The 19428-nt window shown below is 47.6% G+C and overlaps 1 protein-coding gene across 1 annotated transcript in view; it reads left to right on the forward strand.

Moving 5' to 3' along the window:
- Positions 1-19428, forward strand: part of DSCAM (DS cell adhesion molecule) — a 682487-nt gene that overhangs the window by 648491 nt on the left and 14568 nt on the right. The window contains exons 29-32 of the mRNA XM_076000082.1: positions 3972-4087; positions 7783-7932; positions 15793-15990; positions 17378-17680. Of these exons, the coding sequence (XP_075856197.1) occupies positions 3972-4087; positions 7783-7932; positions 15793-15990; positions 17378-17680 (767 nt within the window). The remainder of the gene's footprint in view (positions 1-3971; positions 4088-7782; positions 7933-15792; positions 15991-17377; positions 17681-19428) is intronic.

Below are 19428 nucleotides of genomic sequence, written 5' to 3' on the forward strand. Positions count from 1 at the left end.
CCCTCATTAGCCCCTGAGTGAGACATTAGAAAGCATCCTCTATGAATAGGGCAATCACTGTCCTCGAAGACCACCTGTTGATAGGAGCAAGAATTGATTATGGTCTTCAAGGTTGACAGTTGTCAGCATGAAATTAGGAACAGCAAAACCAGTAATTACTACCACTTAAACTAGTTAACGTGATTTCCCTTCAAAGGGTGAAAGTGATTGAGAAGGAAGAGAATTTATTTCCAAGCTCCTTGAATAGCTGGGTCTGTATGGGATCCATTTAGAATGACTCGTGGAAGTTTGGTTCAATCTAAGTCTGGCAGGCAAACCAGTCAAGCAACCAAGGACCTTGTCACCCATCTTGTCAATTTAGGGTCAACCCTATTTCCAAGGAGGTCCAGGGAAGCCATGCCCGTTGGCACAGAGGGTTCTGAATCGCTGTCCCTGTCTTTGCTGCTGTTTTCTCTGGAAGCCTGGGGAGTTGGCAGCCTGGTGCCATGAGGGGGACATGGAACCACAAGCCTATGTTCTAAGCCTCCTGTGGCCTCCGGCTGGTTTTCTGATCTTAGACAAGTCATTTTGCCACTTTGTGTGGCAAAATGCTTTCCTCATCTAAAATACAAGAAAATCAGAATTGTTCCTAGCTTTATCATTCTGTGATGTAGGTGGATGAAACATTTATTTTCCAACCATGTTCTGCCATGAAGTATCAGCGTATTTCAGAAGGATTTGCTGTCCCAGGCCAGGAAGGCAGGTGGGACTGCAGGACACAGGCAGCCTGGACCCCCGAGGGCCCCTGTGCATGGTACCACCTCCCTCACTGTGCTTCCTGCCTCCAGTATCTGCCCGTTTCCCCCCTGGGAAGAGAGACTGCAGCCACCACATCCAGATGGAGAGATTCTCCTTTCATATGTTTAGGCAAGGTTATTATTTTTTTAAAAATACATGTCAGCCTTCTAAGAGGTGAGATAGGTTTGCTCTAAAAACAACTAACCAACACATGTTTAAGGACCAGGGCTTAGTGTTAGTGAGAGAGCTGGTTTTAAGCAGAGAGAGATTCAAATGGAGAGGCTAAGTTACTTCAGATTTTTTTCATGTTCATGTGTTTATACACATAATGAAAAAATACTCACTCAAGCGTTAGAATGAGCTGTGTTCCTAACAGTCTGACTGTTATTCTCCCTTTAAGGAATGCTCTGTGTGGTATCTGGGGGGAGAGAGGCTGTATAGACATCTTCATTAGTTTTCTCTGCCCCCACAAACCTTACGGAAATATTAAGATTTTGGAGAGTTGTAGTGACTGTAAGCGATTAACTGGCTGAGCTGGGAAGTGCTCCCCTCATAAACCGCCCTCCCCTTCTCCTCCGCTGCTTTCAATCCAACAGCGAGATGACAAATGGGTAGCCCAAGATTACATTTTAATAATAACCAGTATATTTAGCATGATCCTGTACCATACAAAAGATGCAATTTTGCTTCTACGGTAAAAACATTCAGACCCTTTTTTCTGGGTCACAAATGAGATTTCTTCAAACAACTTTTTTTTTTTTGAAGGTTTGCTGCTGTTCTCATGACCAATCGTTATAATTTTTGAGGTCCATCCTTTACATAACAATAGACTATCCGCAAATATTAACATAATGCAATGACTTAGTTGGGACCTGCGAACTCTTTTGGAATGAGAAGGATACTGCTGTTACCCCAAAGCAAAGCCTTTAGGGGACATGCCACTCAGCTCACGTTGTACCCCCAAAATAACATGATTCATGGAACAAATACTTATGGAGCACCAACCGTGGCCAAATACTGTCCTAAGTTCTGGGGACATACGAGGACGAGAACAGATTAAGGTAGCCCCTGCAGCGTGTATATTCCAGTGAGAGACACAGATAATGAATAAGATAAATCAATTAAATATATTTAATTGATTCAGTGTATGCTGGGGAGTAATAAGTGCCGAGGAGAAAAATTTAGCAGAGCATGGGGAGAGGCCCAGCCGGGTTCCATTGAAAGATGGCATCTGAGTTGAGCCCTGCAGGAAGGGCAGGAACCGGCCACATGGGTTCAGGGAGTAGTGGGGTCGGGAGGTGGGATGTTCTAAGAAAAGAGAACAAGAGCAAAAGGAGGGAAGAGCAACCGGCTCCTGACTCTCAAGGTTTCTTGGGCCATTTTCCTACAGTCTTTCAAGGGAAGGAGGAATTTACCTCCAGCTTGGATTATCCTGGCTCTTGAGGTTTAATCATATCCTAAGTCCTGGTGCCTGCCACTGTGGTCCACAGCCATTATTTAGCCGGCTTCCTGCGCCAGTCTGATAGCAGACCCCTCATTGTTGTTTAAGTACAGCCTGCACTCGGTGCTCATCACTATTTAATAGAGCAGCCGCTGACTGCCTCATAACTATTCATGATGAGCAGAAGGAACTAGCTCACACTTCTATTTTTGGTGCAAGGACAAGCTCAAGTCCCCAGTGAAGTTTCTAAACAGCTCTCGCGGATATTCACAGAGGAGTCCTCCCCATATGCCGGCACGGAAATGCAGCTTGTCTAAGCATGACACGAATGCAGCCCCCAAGCACCCAAACGCTCTTCCTTTCATACAAGTATTTTAACGTTTGCATTCTTCTCTCTCTCTCTTTTTATTGAGCACAAACAAAATAAGTTAGTTAAGTGATTTGAAAGAGTATAGAGACCATGTGAAAAAAAAAAAATCAGGCCAGAGTGTTTGAATCTGGGCTCTGCATATTTAGCATGATCCGGGCACATAACCCAGTTACTCGTGGCAGAATGAGGAATCTGGTTCAAGGTCAACTTCTAAGCGGGATGTTTTGGTTGTATGCAGATGAAGAGCGTACGCATCAGGCAAACATCTAGGGGGACATCTGAGTGGAGTTGGCCCTAAGATTATTAAGGTTCAAGAGTGGACAAGCCCTCATGGGCAAGGAGAGATCTGTAGAGGCAGAGCCCTGAGGCTCCGTGTGGATTGCTTGGGTGGAAGGGAAAGTACCCGAGATGCAGTGTGGGTAGCCCTTCCTTGTTCTCTGTTAGAGGTAACTAACACAGAGATAAACCATCACTGAGAGAACTAGGCTCCAGAAATCTTTCCCAAAACAGATTTTGACAATTGTTGAGCTGGATTTATAGATGCCATAGGTTATCTCATTGATTGAAGTACCCAAATGATGACTGCTTCTTAAGAGGATGTTTCTGGAAACATTATTTTAACATCTAGTAAATTCTTATAATTCTGTAAAGACTGAACAACCATCCTTGTAACGTGGATTGCTAATTAAGGCCTTTATTGGCTTTTTTTAGATTTTTGTGCAATGTGGATTTTTTTTTTTTTTGTTAATGTGGGCTGTAACTGGATACAATTATACCAAGCAGTTTTACTACCTATTTTCATTTACATTTAGAGAACAGCTCACTCTAAGAGTAATTTTCCGGTACACAAATTTTGAGATAAAATTATTATAGTAATTGCTTATTTTTTTTTTTCCTATTCTGAAATGCCTTATCAGGAAAACTGAACTAATGTCAGGGAAGCTAACAAGCTTTGTGATTTGTCACTAAAGCACAAACAAAATGGCACCAGATGTAAATACGGATCCATTAGTAAAACCCCCATCCAACGAAATGGCTGTGCATCTCCTTCCTCCCTTGCCCTCCCTGCCATATCTCACATCTGACAAGTGAAAATGTTGTTGGTTTTAAAATTGCTTTCCGTTTGTTTCATCTAGCTTTTACATAAGAAAAGGGAAATTTATGAAGGCGCTATTGATACGGAATCAATCTCCATTGATAATTTGTATTTGCTAAACCCCCCCCCAGTCTGATGAAATGAAAGAAAAAAAAAATCTCCTGTCATGTACTTTTCCCTTCCCCTCCCCCCAAGGAATTTGTGTAATTAGACCATAAACTAAGTTGGCACAATGTAACGTTGAACTGAATTTGTTACTGTATCCCCCACCCCAATCTCATTCCCAGTAAGAATACCCGGACTTCGGACACCCTGAGCAAGCAACAGCAGACCCTGAGAATGCACATTGACATACCCAGAGCTCAGCTTCTGATCGAAGAGAGAGACACGATGGAGACCATCGGTGAGGTGCCCTGTTTGCCCTTTTACACAGCGTGGCTGCCACAGCCATGCCTTCTCAGCCCAAACCCTAGGGCCTGGGAAATATTAGATGGGAAAGCATCGTGAATGCTACAGGAGTGTAAAAGTTAGAAGGTAGAGAATTGCTGCCCCTGCAAATGCACTTAATTACAAATTTGCCTTATATACAGCTCAGTGGTCATCTGGGACAGGCAGTCCCCAGCTCTGATCCACTTTGGGTCTTTCCCAGGGAGCCTAGTGATGCCACAGCATCTGTAGGATTACACCTGTAGTCAAATGCACACAAACCCAGGAGGCCGGCACAGGTTGGAAATCCACTCTGTGCTCTCCCCAACACCTCTGACGAGGCAGCCTTCATTAACGAGAACTTTTAAATCATACCTAACACTAGAAAAAAGAAATGTCTTTGTACAAGGCATCCTCCAACCACCCCTGGCACCCCAGAAATATCCTGGGACTGTTTCCTTTGCAGCACTTTGGGAAACACCCAGCCCCCTTGCTGCACGGTTTTAGAGCAGCCGAGGAGAGGTTTTGTGGCTCAGTCACCTGGAACCCAGGTGACTCGACACTTTCCTGGCTTTTTTCCCTCAGAGACCACTGCTCCACGGTGCCTGCCTCAATAGTGCCATTTGTTCCAGAAACAGAGACTTTATATTTTCATTGCAGTAATAGAACGGCTAACATTCATTGTGAACACTAAATGTCACACACACTTTTGTAAGCACTTTCTGTGGGTTATTTAATTTCACCTTCTGGCCAACACGTGAGAAAGGTTCTCTTTTTGTAACTGTGATGCAGAGAGGTTAATGTAGCTTGCCAAGGCCACACAGACAGGAGCAAAGCCAGGGTCCCCACCTGGCCTGGCCGCCTGCTTCACTGCCGTGCCATTGCCATGGGGATGGGCTATTGCCACCTGCTCCAACACTGATAGGCTACTTCGGATGAGGCTCGGCCTTAGAGATTCTCCAAGCTTTCCAGTTTCCATGGAAACAGACTCTGCGGCAGGGTGGTGAGCTGCCTCCTTTCAAAGTTCGCTGTGTTTGTTTTGGAAGGTGTTTGCTGGCATGTGTCCCTCGGTGGCTCTTTCCTGGGGTCTGGATAAAACTACCTGCCTCCTGCCACATGCTGCAGCCACCTCCTGCCAGGAGCAAGAAGCCAGCTGGGCAGAGCAGTGGAGACATCTTGGCCTTATGGCTCCTGAATTCTAAAGCCCGGGCTGCCCGCGCTGGATTCACTTGGGTCCAGGCACAGCACCTCTTAGAGAAATGTTGATCAAATCCAATGTGCCCTCAATCAACTGATTTCAGTTGAAGACTCACCACATGTGTTGTGAGAGGAGGCACTACTTGCCCTAACTTGCATGAGAGTTTATTAGCTTGCTCACATCAGGATAAGGCACCCTGTTTTGCTTTTGAATCCCTTTTATTTTTTTAGAGGGATATCTGGGACTTTTTATTGAACTCAGTGGATTGGGCATTAAAACAAAAATTTCCTTTGAAATATGGATTCAAAAATCAAAATATTCCTTTGACCCTGTGCTTTTACAAGCCAAAGCTTTATGCATATTATTTAATTTAACCCTTCCAACCAACATATGAAAATGTGCCACTTTTGCAACTGAGATCGAGAAATTATGTGCCTTGGGGAGGTCACCATGTTTGCTAAACGTGCCTCATTAGATTTGTTCATCGTTCTCCATAAGGCTGTTAAAATAGATACCAGCCTGTGAGTGGCGCATGGCCCGCAAGAGCCAGTCCTTGCTGGCTTAACACCAGAGAAGGCCTGTCACTCACTCCTGCGTGCAGTAATGACCCTTGGCTACAGGTCCATCACAGTGCACGCAAGACCATCCATCACCAAGAGTGGTTTACCTCCTGGTGTTGCCTGACAGCTGGTCGATGGCGTTTTCTAATTATTGGGGAGGTCGAACTGTGCTGCTTTAAAACGCTCTGGGCTCTGACTACAGGAATCCAATATTAGAGGGGCATTCATCTCCAGCCAGAACGAATGGTCAACCTCACGACCTGACAGGCGCTGAAATTTCCCAGCACACGTGGGCAACCCGGCCCCCCAGACCAGCTAGCGTGCCCTTAGGAGGGCCGCGCGCTAGAAGCCGTGGTGCTGCTTCCACATTACTGATGGAAGACGAATGCAGACAGGCAGCCTCTGGTGCCAGGTCCATTCAGTTGTCAGAAACTGTCTCTGTACAAAGGCGAAACCCTCTCTGCGGGGCCGAGTGCCGGCGGAGGGGCCGGACCTCCAAGCCCAGCCCTGGTGCCCGCCGCGGTGCCAACCTGGGCTGGACCTCGCGCTGGGACGCTCGCAGACACCTTGGCAGCCTTCCCTCTGTTCCTCTGCCAAGAAATTTTGTTCTGACTTCAAGAGGCTTTCCTTTCCTGCCAGAGCTTGAGTAATTGGATTTTGTAGGGTTCATCCTGTTCAGAGCCTTTTTTGGGCACAGAAGCCTCACTGTGCTGTTTACGGCTTTCCCGTGGCCGCCGCCGCCGCGGGGTCAGGGCAGGCTGGGGCAGGGTCCCCCTGACTGATGAACTCACAGGACAGCATCCGGGGCTGCAGTCCTCGTCCATTTATGAAAAATCCATATACCCTAACCTAAGTCTCCCTTGGAGTACAAAAGCCCTTAAGGAAGTGTGAAAAGCATCACAGCAAAGTAATGAAAATCCCGAGGCAACCAAATAATGGTGTAGCTCAAGCAGCTGCTCCTTCTCCAAGCACGGAGAAGCCCAGAACCCAGCTAAACCCGGGCTCTCGCCCCTCCCGCCTCCAAGTGCCTGCACCACGGGGACTCTGGAGACCTGACAGGTGAGTCACTTTAGGGGAAGTCAGTGAACGGATGGTCCAGAGTGACGAAAGCTCACAAAAGGTGGGAAGACAAGGACTGCACCTCCACTCCTTTACCATAGAGGAATCGATAGGCTTAGAATATTGGATTTTCTCTTCTTTTTTTTCCTCCCTCCAAACATTGGCCGAGTTCGGAGGGAGAGCCTGCCCCAGTGTCGAGCCCCCCAGTGGTGGTGTCCCTGCAGCCTGAGGGACCAGTTCTGAGCAGCAGCCCCGTCCCCGGCTGGTGCTGGCATTGCTGACGGTGTCTCCGATGAGCTTTGGACAAACACATGAGTCCGAACCTCTGTTAGGCGGGCAGGCACAGCAGCAAGCTCCTCAAATCGATGCTTGATTAACGGAAAGACACTGGGCCCGGAGAGCAGAGTGCCTTCTCCTCGTGGCCACCCCCCTTCCCAGCTCAGGCTCCAAAAGTCAACCCTAAGCATCAGCTTCTAACAACCTCTAGAGCAGGGGTCCTCAAACTTCTTAAACAGGGGGCCAGTTCACTGTCCCTCAGGCTGTTGGAGGGCCGGACTATAGTTTAAAAAAAAAAACTATGAACAAATTCCTATGCACACTGCACATATCTTATTTCGAAGTAAAAAAGCAAACGGGCAAAAACACCCGCGTGTGGCCCGCGGGCCGTAGTTGGAGGACACCTGCTCCAGAGTGATGCGGACACAGCACCTGAATCTGTGGCCACCTGTGTTTCTTTCGTGGAGGCCACTGCCGTTGTTGTCATTAACAGTAGCACAAGTGCCCACGGAGGGAGAGGCCAGGGAGTCACGGAAAAGGGATGACGTGCCTGGCTTTCTGTGCCCTGCCGTTCTGCAGATGACCGCTCCACTGTCCTGTTGACCGACGCTGACTTCGGAGAGGCAGCCAAGCAGAAGTCCCTGACGGTCACCCACACGGTCCATTACCAGTCCGTGTCTCAGGCCACCGGGCCCCTAGTGGATGTTTCGGACGCTCGGCCGGGAACAAGTGAGTGGTCAACGACACTTAAAACGCGGGGTGTCATCAGTGCTGAAAAACGCGTTAACACTCTGTCCCTAGCAAATGAAAATGTGGGGCTTTCCAGGCCTAGGCCTAAGAAACAGAGAGGTGTAATAACATCTTTAATTGGGATAATGAGTTTGTATTGTTTGATCTTAGCTCTGATTAAAATCATGTTGGTGGAAGCCAAAAACTCTTGGTATTGGTTTACTATGAAAAGTCCCAGAACTTTCAGGTCAATTTAATTTTTTTTTTTTAATTTAGGCAACATAGGGAAAGCGGAAGGTATTTAACATCAGTGTGTGTCTCCTGTGTGCCAGTATTGGCATAGAAAGACGATGTCACACTTGTGATCCTTGCAACAACCCTGCAAGATACATACTCATAAAGTAGATATTATAGACCCTATTTTACAGGTGAGGAAACTGAGTCTCAGAGAAGTTAGGTGAGCAGCCCAAGGTTACATATAATAAGTAGTGAAACCAAGATTCACCTGTGGATCTGTCACCAAAGTTTATGATTTTCCCCCTGAACGCACTGTTTGAGAAAAATTATAGTTCTCACTAACCTGGAGATGATGTTAGATTCGGTTATTAATATTTGCATCCCCAATATATGTAAATTAATTACTGAAATGAAATTAAATCCCCTAATACGTGTCTAGAGCTTATTAATTAGATAGTCTTGTTTTTCATCATTGAAATTATTCCTAAATCTCTTGAAAGACTGAGAAATTGATGTCCCGATTATTATCATTTTGGGAGCTTTGATGTCTAGCCTTCACAAACCTCTAATCACTTTCCTTGAAAAAATTTACATTCTTGGAGTAGTGTATTATCATTAGGAAAATTATTATTATAATGTTAAAAGCCATTCTTTATAAATTCTAGCCTGTGAAGCATTTGTGAAAACCAGTGAGCTTCTTGAAACAAACCGGTTGCTTACTAAATAACATTGTAATATCCAGGAAACAGTTTTAACAGGCATTGAAGTTCATCTGAAAAATGTTTTTAAAACATGCTAAAGAAGCCTTTGACTTCTGCCTTCTGTCTAACCTTACCTCCTTCCTCTTAAAGACATTCGTGCATTCTGAGGACATGAGCGGGGCGTGAGAGAGAAGTAGCTTTGTCAAGGGGTGTGCGTGAGAGAGAGGCTTGCTCTTAAAACATGATTCAAGAGCTTCGACATCCAGCTGTTGGCTTCTCTCTTAGGATCTGCCTGGCCTGGCTTCTGCTACTTCGGGGCCCTGCTCTGATGGGTTTCTGAGCCGCTTCTCGCTGTTAAATCAGAGAAGGGTTATGTAGACTCTGAAGGGATCGCGCTTTCAGGCTGATGAATCCCTGGCGTCAGCATTCCCTGGGCCCAGTCAGCATGGGCATTGTTAAAGACGGTGACACAAGAGCAGGAAGAAGACAGAGACAGCAGGTCAGATGCCCCAGGGAGTATATGCAACCTCTTGAGTGCATCAGATCCATCCGGGCGCCTGTGTAAAACGTCCATTCCGGGGGCTGCACCCCCAGAGGTTCTGGCCCGGGAGTCCGCATTGTAACAGACACCCGGGTGGTTCTGATGCTGGGTGTTTGGACCGTCCCTGGGAAACACTTCCCCAAAGGTTGGAAATGTGTCCTGTGCACCACAGGAGGACATATGACACGGTGGTGTCACACAGAACCCCCCCCCCAGCACACCAGTTCTTTCTGCTACAATCAGCACAAGTTTCTACTTCCCTGCCAGTGTTCAGCCAGCAGCGGAGAAATGCACAGAGGCTGATCGTAAATAGTTAAGACGGGGGAGAGGCAGCGGAATGAAAGCACCGGGAGCCTCCCAGCCGCGGAATAATGAGAAGTTGATCCGATGGCATTTAAAATATCAACAGAGACATGAATTCGAGTCAGAGCAGAGAATATAAACCAGTGGTTGGTGAGCGGCAGGCGCGGTGCGTGTGGGAGGGACAGGTGTGTGCATCTCATGGCTGCAAAGTTGGAAGCGCAGCTGGGGACGGCTAAGAAAGCATTCATTCAGCGTTCACAAATATTTATTAACATTTCTCTTTGCATCTGTGGCTCCGTGCTCCGTGATGGGGATATGTCATGAGTAAGGTGCAGAGAGACATTCATCTCATTCCAGTGGGGGTGGCAGACATTAAACAAAGGACGAAGGTATTTTTCATTTCTCAGTCAGCACTAGACAAAAGTGGAGCAGAGTGAAGTGATGGAAGTCAGCAGTTTGGGGGTGGGGGTGGGGGGGTCTGAGTCGTTTGGGAAGACGTCGTCCATTGAGGAGAAGACGTGGATCAAGACCAGAGCCACAGCAGGGGCCGGCCTGCCAGGCAGAGGGGCAGGAGGGAACAGCTCCCAAGGTTCTCCGGAGTGTTGGGGGCGGAAGCGTCACTGGAATGCAGCAAGAGGCAGGGAAAGCGGTGAGGGCTGAGACGGAGACAGCTCTTCTCTTCTTGCAGAGCCTCAAAAGCCAGCGTCGTGCAAGTGCATTTCATTCTGAGAGGGATGGGCTGCTCTCCCAGGGCTTTAGCAGATACACAATCACACAGAGACACTGCAGCTTGTAGAACAATGTTTCTTTCCTCTGTGATGAACGCCATTCAGTAATGTTTACTAACATCAGGCACCTCTACTCAAATTCACGCCTCAGTCTCTGGCTCTCCCTAATCCCCGAAAGGAGATTATTCCTTTAGCGTCTGCAGAACCCTCTGTGTTAGTAAAAATCGACAGGATCATTCTTTCATTAAATGTTCCTCCAAAACCACAGTGCGAGGGACTTATTATTTATCCGCTCTTTATTTAGAATTAGAAGCGGTGGGGGACTAGCCCACAGCAGTTGCAGGAATCTGAAACCCATGAGCTTTCTGAGGCCCAGTCCCCTGCCCATTTCTGGTGTCCCAGAGCTTGTCACCTCTGTCCAGGTGTTAACACCTGTGTTAACTCAATCCCAGGGAGCAGGTTCTTCTCCCTACTGTTTGTCATATTTGCAGAGATTCATTCATATCCTCTATTTTCTCAGCTACAAAAGATGTCATTATTCTATTTGGTGTGTTAGAACTGTTGTCATTGCAGGGATTCTTTCTTCTTAAGAAGAGTATCTAAAATATGTTGTTTGCACACTAGAGTGATTGCACCGTAGACGTTATGTTCCTAAGCATCTATTAGCTTGCCAAAGGGTTGCAACAAATTCTTATGAGGATGGGAGAAATCACAACAATTTGCTGTTTGCCTGAATCAATGTGTGAACACACGTTCCCGGCTGTATCTGCTGCAGGGTTTACTCCCCTGTCTGTCCTGTGGATTGTGATCCCACTTGAAAACTGGGACTGTATTTATGTCCTCATCCCCAGCACCAGCCACAGTGTGTGATGCACAGTAGGTGTGCAGCAAACAAACACTCATCAACTATAAATTCTGAGAGCTGAGCAGTGGGAATAGAAAAGAAAGGATGTGGAGCAGCTTCAGCAGGACTTGGGCAGTCACCTTCCTTCCCCTCTGTTTGTCCTCCATCTCCTGAGATACCTGGTCATCTGGGTGGACATGTGCCCTCCCCCGGTGAGAGGTGTCTCTTCTAACATGCACAAGTCTCTGCCCACACACTCTGCGGAGGCTTCCCAACAGGGCCAGTCTAGGAGGGCTTAAGTCAACTTTTCTACTTGCAAAAGGTATGAAGACAGATGAAGTAATAAGTACTAGTCTTAACTCTTTTTTTTTTTTTTTTGGTCATATTTACCTGGAAGTCATGTACTCGTTCATTCACTCCTGCAGAGAACATGTGCCAAGCACTGGTGATTTATGTAGTGCTGAGCTGGGAAATGAGCAGGACATAGCTCCTGCTCTTAATGCCTCTGCTATATTCAGCTCCTTTCTGCATCACAAACATTCTCTAGCATCTCATTTTATGATTTTTAATGGGTGTTTGTCTGTTAAACCCTCCAAATTGAATCTTCAGCCTTTCTGATCAGCCCACTAAATCCCCTGCCTCCGTCATCCCGATAAGTTCGGGTTGTGCTCCATCGCCGGCCGAGAGTTTGCTGTGCAGGAAGCACGGGCGAGGCGAAGCGCGGTTTATGGAGTGAGCCCTGCCACCGTGCCCGGGTGCTGCAGCACGTCAATCTCACTGAACCCTTGCAACAGCTCTAAGGGTAGGTGGTGATGCCACTCAGTCTCCCCGAGGAGGGAATTGGGCACATCCAATGAGGTCACTTGGCCAGTTACACAGCCAGGGAGTGGTGACACGGACCACAAGCCCAGACAAGCTGGCACCAAAGCTCTCACCACTCAGCCACTCTGTGGTACCTGTAAGTAGACATGACGCTACATAAAGGATGACATGTCCTTTAGATATGTCTGAGGATTAACTGAAGATTAGACTTCACATGTACCTATATTAAGTAATAGGAGTTTGCAACACAGATTGAACCTTTATTGTTGAGACTTTGGAAAATATATATATACTATCACCCAGAAAGGTACTAGAGATAGTACCGGGGAAAATATCTGGCGTGGAAGGGGTGCATCCAGCTGCCCCGCGTGTAATAAGCTCTTGGTAAATATTTGCTAGTTAAATGAGGGAATGTTCAGGCCGTCCAGTTTCATCCTTTCTGTGGGGCAACTGGCAAACTCATTATGTAAAGCTGAGGCCTCCGCATCTACAAGATCTGGAAACCAATAGCAAGGGATGAAAGCAGATTAATACCGTGATCACAGCACACATGACATGTCCTGCAACCCTATTATCCACAGAATCCTCTCTTATCCCAAATTCAGGATAATTAAAATAATTTGACTCAATGAGCAGAAGCTTAGTTCGGGTCCAGACCCCATGTTGAAAGGCCAGGAACTATTTATATCACTTACCCTCTAACTGATCAGCCGTTTAGCAAGCCTGATGCTTAATCACCAAGTTGTATTTGTATTAGAATGTTGAGGAGCCTAACAAAATCCTTTCCATGCTGGGGCAGTAAATCCCAGCATTTATTTGCTTAGTAGATGAGCTAGTGAGTTACACAAAGGAGCCTTGCCCAGGGGAATCCAAGTACAAATTTTATTTTAGCTGCTCTCTCAGAAGCTATGATACAGCAGAGTTCAGCTCAGGTAAAAAGCAATGGCTCCAAAAACCTGATTATTAAAGAAATGTGTCAAGTGCCCCGGTATTCTACATACTGAGACACTTTTGACTCTAGGATGCCTGTTCAGTGCAGAACAGACCTGCAGGCTGTGGTTCAAGGAAATAATATCATGACCTATATTTTCAACATTATCAGGCCACTGGTAAAACCGTCCTCATCTAGGAAAAAAGAGATAATGAGTAAAATTAACTCGAAAAGAGTTCTGGCTTTGAATAGAGACTGACTGACATGTGCCACTTTCCCAGGGAATTTTCCAAGTAGGGTGATCTCAGCTAGGAAAAGGGACTATGGGAGTGAAGATTTCTGCCCCACCAAGGGAGGTGAGCTCAAGGGGAGGAAACACGGGTGAGGGTTTGGGGTGTTCGAGGAAATAATTGTATCCTCGAAGCATGACTATCAAACCCCCTTGCCCCCCCCAAATACCCATGCCAGGGGTAAACTTACTCAAAACAATCTACAGTTGTAGTTGCAAGAAACTTAACCCTTTGCACTCAGATGTCGAGTGTGGATAATGTCGAATGGATAATGAGAAAAAAGCAAGCGAGTGCAAAGGGTTAAGACCAAAAATGAGAATGCTGGGAACTTATGTAAGGGGTTGGGTAATTTCCTGGAAAAGATTCATTAGCATTTCAATCACAAGCTCCACTTATTTAAGCTCCACTTATGAAGTGGATAGTGCCTGGAAGACATTTAGCCTCCTACCCAGAATATTGCCTTCCTATCTCTTTGAGGCCCTCTCTCCCAGCATTTCAGTGAAGAAACGCGATTATAATTCACACCTTGTCTAGAGAGCTCCAGCATAGCTCATTTACATTCTAATTGAGGCAAAAAAAAAAAAATCTTCCCATAAAGTCTTCTGTGGAATTTTTGCAAATAAGGGATGAAGTGTATCTTAAAATCAATGCTCCATAGAATGTGCACTGAGACCAAGTATTTTGATGACCCAGGAATTCTTAAAATATATCTATTTGGCTGCCATTTTAGCATTCCTCCCCAGCATCGTAGGATGATGGGCGAGGTTCAAAGAACAATAACTAGAAACCTGCAAGGAAGAAAATCTTCTATTTAAAAAGAAAGTCATTTTGCCTCTTCCTAGTGTCAGCTTTTCGTGTCCTGTCATGGAATTATAAACAAGCTGGTGTCATGCAGACACTGCGCTGGAAACCTCAGACTCCCAGGATGGAGCCAGGTGTGGTGAAGTGACAGGCACTGTCTGAACTGGAAGGCAGAAGCTGTGGGTTTCTTTTCATCACGCAATGGCTGTGCCACTTCTCTCTGCATGCCGGGGATTACTGCAGGCTCTGGGGGTGGATCCAAAGAGGAACACCACTGGCCCCAGCCCGGGGCAGACCTCCAGGCTCGGGAGAGCTCATACATAAGTCACTGCGATCATGTCACAGCCTCGCCCTCTCGGTTTGGCTCCTCTGCAACTTCATGGCAGCTGAGCAGTGAGTGCACTGCTGTGTTTAGAAGTGGCCGGACCACTTTGAAAGATAACGGCATAAAGTTCCCCTCTGAGAAGCAGAGAATTCAAATTCAACGTCCATCTAGGACGTTAGGTTGCTTTCAACATGGAGCCTCGGAAAAGTCATTCCAGGTAATGGAAACCCTCGCCTTTTCCGTAGAATTCCAGAACAGGCAATGTGGAGGCCTGCTCCATCTGGTGCCCAACATTCTTTGCTGGTAGAATATCCTTCTTCTTCGCTCACCAAAGCGTTGAGCCAAGAACTCGGTCCACTGTGTGGCCTGGCTACCGTTGGCTCAGATCCTACAGGAAGTAAAACCCATCTGGTGCCAGCTTAACCCTTCGTTCTGCATATTAAATAATCCACAGTGCCTTTGTTCAAGTTCAGACAATTTCATCGAAGAGGTGTGCTGCCACATGCAGAGCGCTTAGACAATGCTTGGACAAAGAGGTCTGGTCCCTCTGCTCTGGCAGCTTTCAATTTAGGAAGTACAGCAGTCATAATTGAGACAATGAGTAAACATAAGACAACAGTAACACAGGAGACACCCATATTGGGTTCCCTGAGCTGCTGTAACAAAGTATCACAAACTGAGTAGGTTCACAGGATAGAAATTTATTTGCTTGCAACTGTGACACTTCTGTCTCCGCCTCCCCTGTCCTGTAGTTCTCTGCCTCCCCCACCCCGTGCCTGTCTCCTCTTCTTGTAAGGACACCGGTCATGCCAGGTGAAAGGCCCACCCAACTCCAGTATGACGTCATCGTAACTAATTACATCGACAACGACGCTATTTCCAAATAAGATCACATCCTGAGCTGCTGGGGGTTAGGACATGAGCATATCTTTTGAGGGAACATGATCATTCATAACCAGGCTTCAAAGAAGGAGAACTTTGGAAAGAAAGCCGTGTTAGGGCACAGGGCAGAGCTCCCCCGTTTTACAGCAGGTGGTCATTCCCAGAAAGTTGAAATGATGTATGTGGCGTGACAAAATTATTAAGCACCAAGAGCAAGGCTCACATCTATAGCTTCAGAATCCAAATGTAGTGTTCTTTCTCCTGCAGCGTGGTTTATATGCGTGAGCATCAGAGGAAGGTTTTCAGGACACAGGGCGAGAGAAAGTCAAGGAGGGCTTCGCGGAGGGCTGGGGCGCGTGGGCAGGGCTGGGTGGGCAGAGCCGCCATGCATGGCCCCTCCTGCTGGCCCCGCTGCTCTGGAGACAAAAGCAGACGTGATTCTTGGCCCTCTGCAGATCCCACCACCCGGAGGAACGCAAAGGCGGGGCCCACAGCAAGAAACCGCTACGCCAGCCAGTGGACCCTCAACAGACCGCACCCCACCATTTCCACACACACGCTCACCACGGACTGGAGGCTGCCCACGCCCAGGGCCGCGGGGTCGGTAGACAAGGAGAGCGACAGCTACAGCGTCAGCCCCTCGCAAGACACAGGTATGACCCTGCGTGCTGCCCTCTCGGTCCCTGGGGATAGTGCTCCTGGGAGGAGGGAGAAAGGGCTTCCTTTCCTCCACCCTTCCTCTTTGAAACGTCACTTTCAGCCTGGGAAGCTGTTTAGCGAACAGTCACCAGCACAGCTGTCTAGCCTGTACTTCCTACAGGGCCTGGTGAATTCTGCAAACCCAAACCAAAATGAATCTATTCTGCAGGTGTCTTGAACCCAGCGCGGGGCTGCTCTCTCTCTTCTCACTTCCCGCCCTGCTGGGAGAAAGAGCGCCGGTTTTAAATGTTCACCTACACGATTGCAGTAATTGCCCGTCCGGCCCGCCACCCTCTCCAGGATTAGGGCTCTGCACTTGCAGTTGCGTGAGGAGGTCACAGCGCCCTCTATAGGGGACATAGGCTGATCCGTTTGACAATTAAGCAGGGGTTGATTATAAGGCAAGACTTCTAGTCTGTGCCATCAACCACCTCGATTTCAGAGAGAAGACAGGGCCTAAGAATAGCACCCGCTTGCCAAACCCCGCCCCCCTTAAATTCTGAAAAGAAATTATATCTGAACCTAATAGCTGCAGGAAGTTTTAACAGTCATTTTTCTTTTGTTCTTGATGATCTACTTCAAAAACCAGCGTTCCAAAGGTGGAGGGTTGGCCTGTGGATTTATTTTTATGGCTGTTATTTCTCTGAGCAGAGTCTCAGAGTCCCATAGAGGTGACCTCAAAACTTCTTAGTGGCTTTAAAATACAGGGAGATCTCTCTGCCCAAGATGATGCAGCCCCGTTCAAAGGCACAAACTGGCACCTGGTTTTTGTCCTGGCTGTTTCTAGTCCCCACAGAGGGTGGCAACAACAAAGGGATCGAGGGATCCCAGGGTTCGAGGACCATTCTGCCCAGTGGCCAATTTCCATGCCCAGTCTCATCTTCAACTCTAGGCATCATTGCATCTTCCTTCCCAAGCCACAGCCCGAGGAGCTGAACCGCAGAGCCCAAATCATTCATGCCAATTAGAGAGTCTCCATGGCACAGATTGGTTTGCAAGTCGGTGCAGGGAGGGGGGCCTCCAGTTCATTTATATTGAATCCCCAACTGTTTTCACTACAAGCAGAATTTTTTTAAGGAAGATGCATGCATGACTTATTTATGGAAATGTCCCAGGCTGGGGACATCAGACTCCAGTGAGTCAGTCGAAACAAAGGTTCCCCGAGCTGAATTTGCTCAGGCTTATGAAGCTGACCTCAGAGTGGCAGGGCAGGGCCCTCTGACGAAGGGCCGGAACTCCCGCCAGCTCTGACAGTGATCTGGAAGCAACAGCCACCAGCCAGAGAGGGTCACCTTGTGATGATGACTCACCCCATCTCGGTTTTCCTCTTTCCCGGTGCAGATCGAGCAAGGAGCAGCATGGTCTCCACAGAAAGTGCCTCCTCCACTTACGAAGAACTGGCCAGGGCCTATGAACACGCCAAGATGGAAGAGCAACTGAGGCACGCCAAGTTCACCATCACGGAGTGCTTCATCTCAGACACGTCCTCCGAACAGTTGACGGCAGGGACAAACGAGTACACAGACAGTCTGACCTCCAGCACCCCTTCAGAATCGGGGATCTGCAGGTTCACTGCGTCCCCCCCCAAACCTCAGGATGGAGGGCGAGTGATGAACATGGCAGTTCCAAAGGCACATCGGCCAGGTGAGAAGGGCAGCGTGGGGACGGGCCCGTGGGGAGCTGCATCCTCCTCATTCACACCCGTGTGCTACGAAAGCCCTTCTCGGTGTTCACACCAAGCAGATGTTCTGTTTATTGATGGCCACCTAACAAAACCTTCCAAAAGCTTGTTGGCTTAAAACAGCAGCGGTCACTCGTTTTTGTTTAGGAGTCTGAAACCTGGTCGGGGTCTCGTGAGGACAGCACGCTGGGGAGGCTCACTCAGGGAGGTGGCTCACTGGCCCGGCTGTGTCCTCCCTGTGCCGGCCCCTGCCACAAGGTGGCTTGAGCTTCCTCATAGCATGGCGGCTCAGTCGAAAACAGGCAGTTTCTTCAGCTTGGCTCGGAAACGGCACAGCGTCATTTCTGCCATATTCTGTTAGACAAGCGGTCACGGAGCCCAGGGAGCCCAGAGACAAGAGAAGGAGACACCCCTGCTGATGAGTGTCGAACGCATGCAGACTGTATTTCAAAATTGCTGCACTGAGGGCTTTTGAAGGAGAAAGGTCTTCCCGGTAGCCAGTGTTGGGAACTTGGCAGCATGAAGGTCAGTAACAGGCTAATGTTAGGTCAGCTGGTGGTTTGGCCTTCAACTTGAGCACGTGTGAATAGACAGCTGCAAAGTCTAAGGTGTGCAGGGCCTGGCAGATAATGTGAATGAGCGAAGACTTCAGGGAGCAGGGTCACAGTGGGGATGGAGACATGGCGACTGCAGAGGCCATGGGTGTCTAAAGGAGAAGGTTCCAGAAGGCTCTGCCAATTGATCTCAAGTGGAAATGAGGGGCCTAGGATGGGTGAGTGTTTTAAGAGAAGCCAGACATCTTGGTTGTACATGAAAACTCAGGTTTTTAAGTGTTGGCTAAGGTATTTGGAAACCTTTTGTGCAGAGCAAATAAAACACATCTTCAGAGTGAAACCAACGCTTGGTGGTCAGTTGGGGTTCCCACTGGAGTGATCACTTTTTCTTTTCCACCCTGATATAGCTTCCTGTAGACTTTCCTTCATGGACTGACCTATCCAATCTTGTCGAATTCAGTTTTATTTCTCATTTCATCCATTTTCTGGACCATTGTATTGGTTCCATTTCAAAAATTTATCTTCACTTTTGAATTACAGCCATTCCCTTGGGTTTTTATGGCACCAGGCCCAGCTGAAATGAGCCTTTTAAATGCATAAAAATATATAAAATAAGAATTGTCTATCCAGCAAGTAATCTTCCAAACTGACTCAAGATTCAAGCCAGCATGCAATAAAGCATGACGGCTTCATTTATTCTTCTTCTGCCTACCTCCTCGGGGCAAAGGACAGGACGAGCTGTTATTTATGGGTGTTTTTTTTTTTTTTTTACAATATTTCAAGGTTTTTTGGTGGTAGCGGCATTGATTTGCAAGGCAAATGCAGAAAAAACGCAGGGTAACTGCCGTGGCTTTCTGCAACTGTTCAGCCTGAAGGTGAAGACGGCAGGAGAGGGGAAAATGAGCCTGGGAGTATGATGCTTAGCCTTGCTTGGCTTCACTGCTGCATCTGTAAAATGGGCGTAACATTGGTGCCTACCACTGGGGTTGTGTGAGACACATGTGGCGCAGTGCATGTGCAGCGGCTGCAGAGAAAGCGCCCAGCGATACAAGTCGTTTCTGTTGTTGTCTCCTGGATGTGGTTGTTGGAATCCCACGGGGACTCCAGGTGTGCTGCCGCTCCTCCCCCGGCTGCCTGCTTTCATTTTCCTCCAGTGG

Source organism: Microcebus murinus, chromosome 1, assembly GCF_040939455.1.
Source record: "Microcebus murinus isolate Inina chromosome 1, M.murinus_Inina_mat1.0, whole genome shotgun sequence".
Lineage (NCBI taxonomy): Eukaryota > Metazoa > Chordata > Mammalia > Primates > Cheirogaleidae > Microcebus > Microcebus murinus.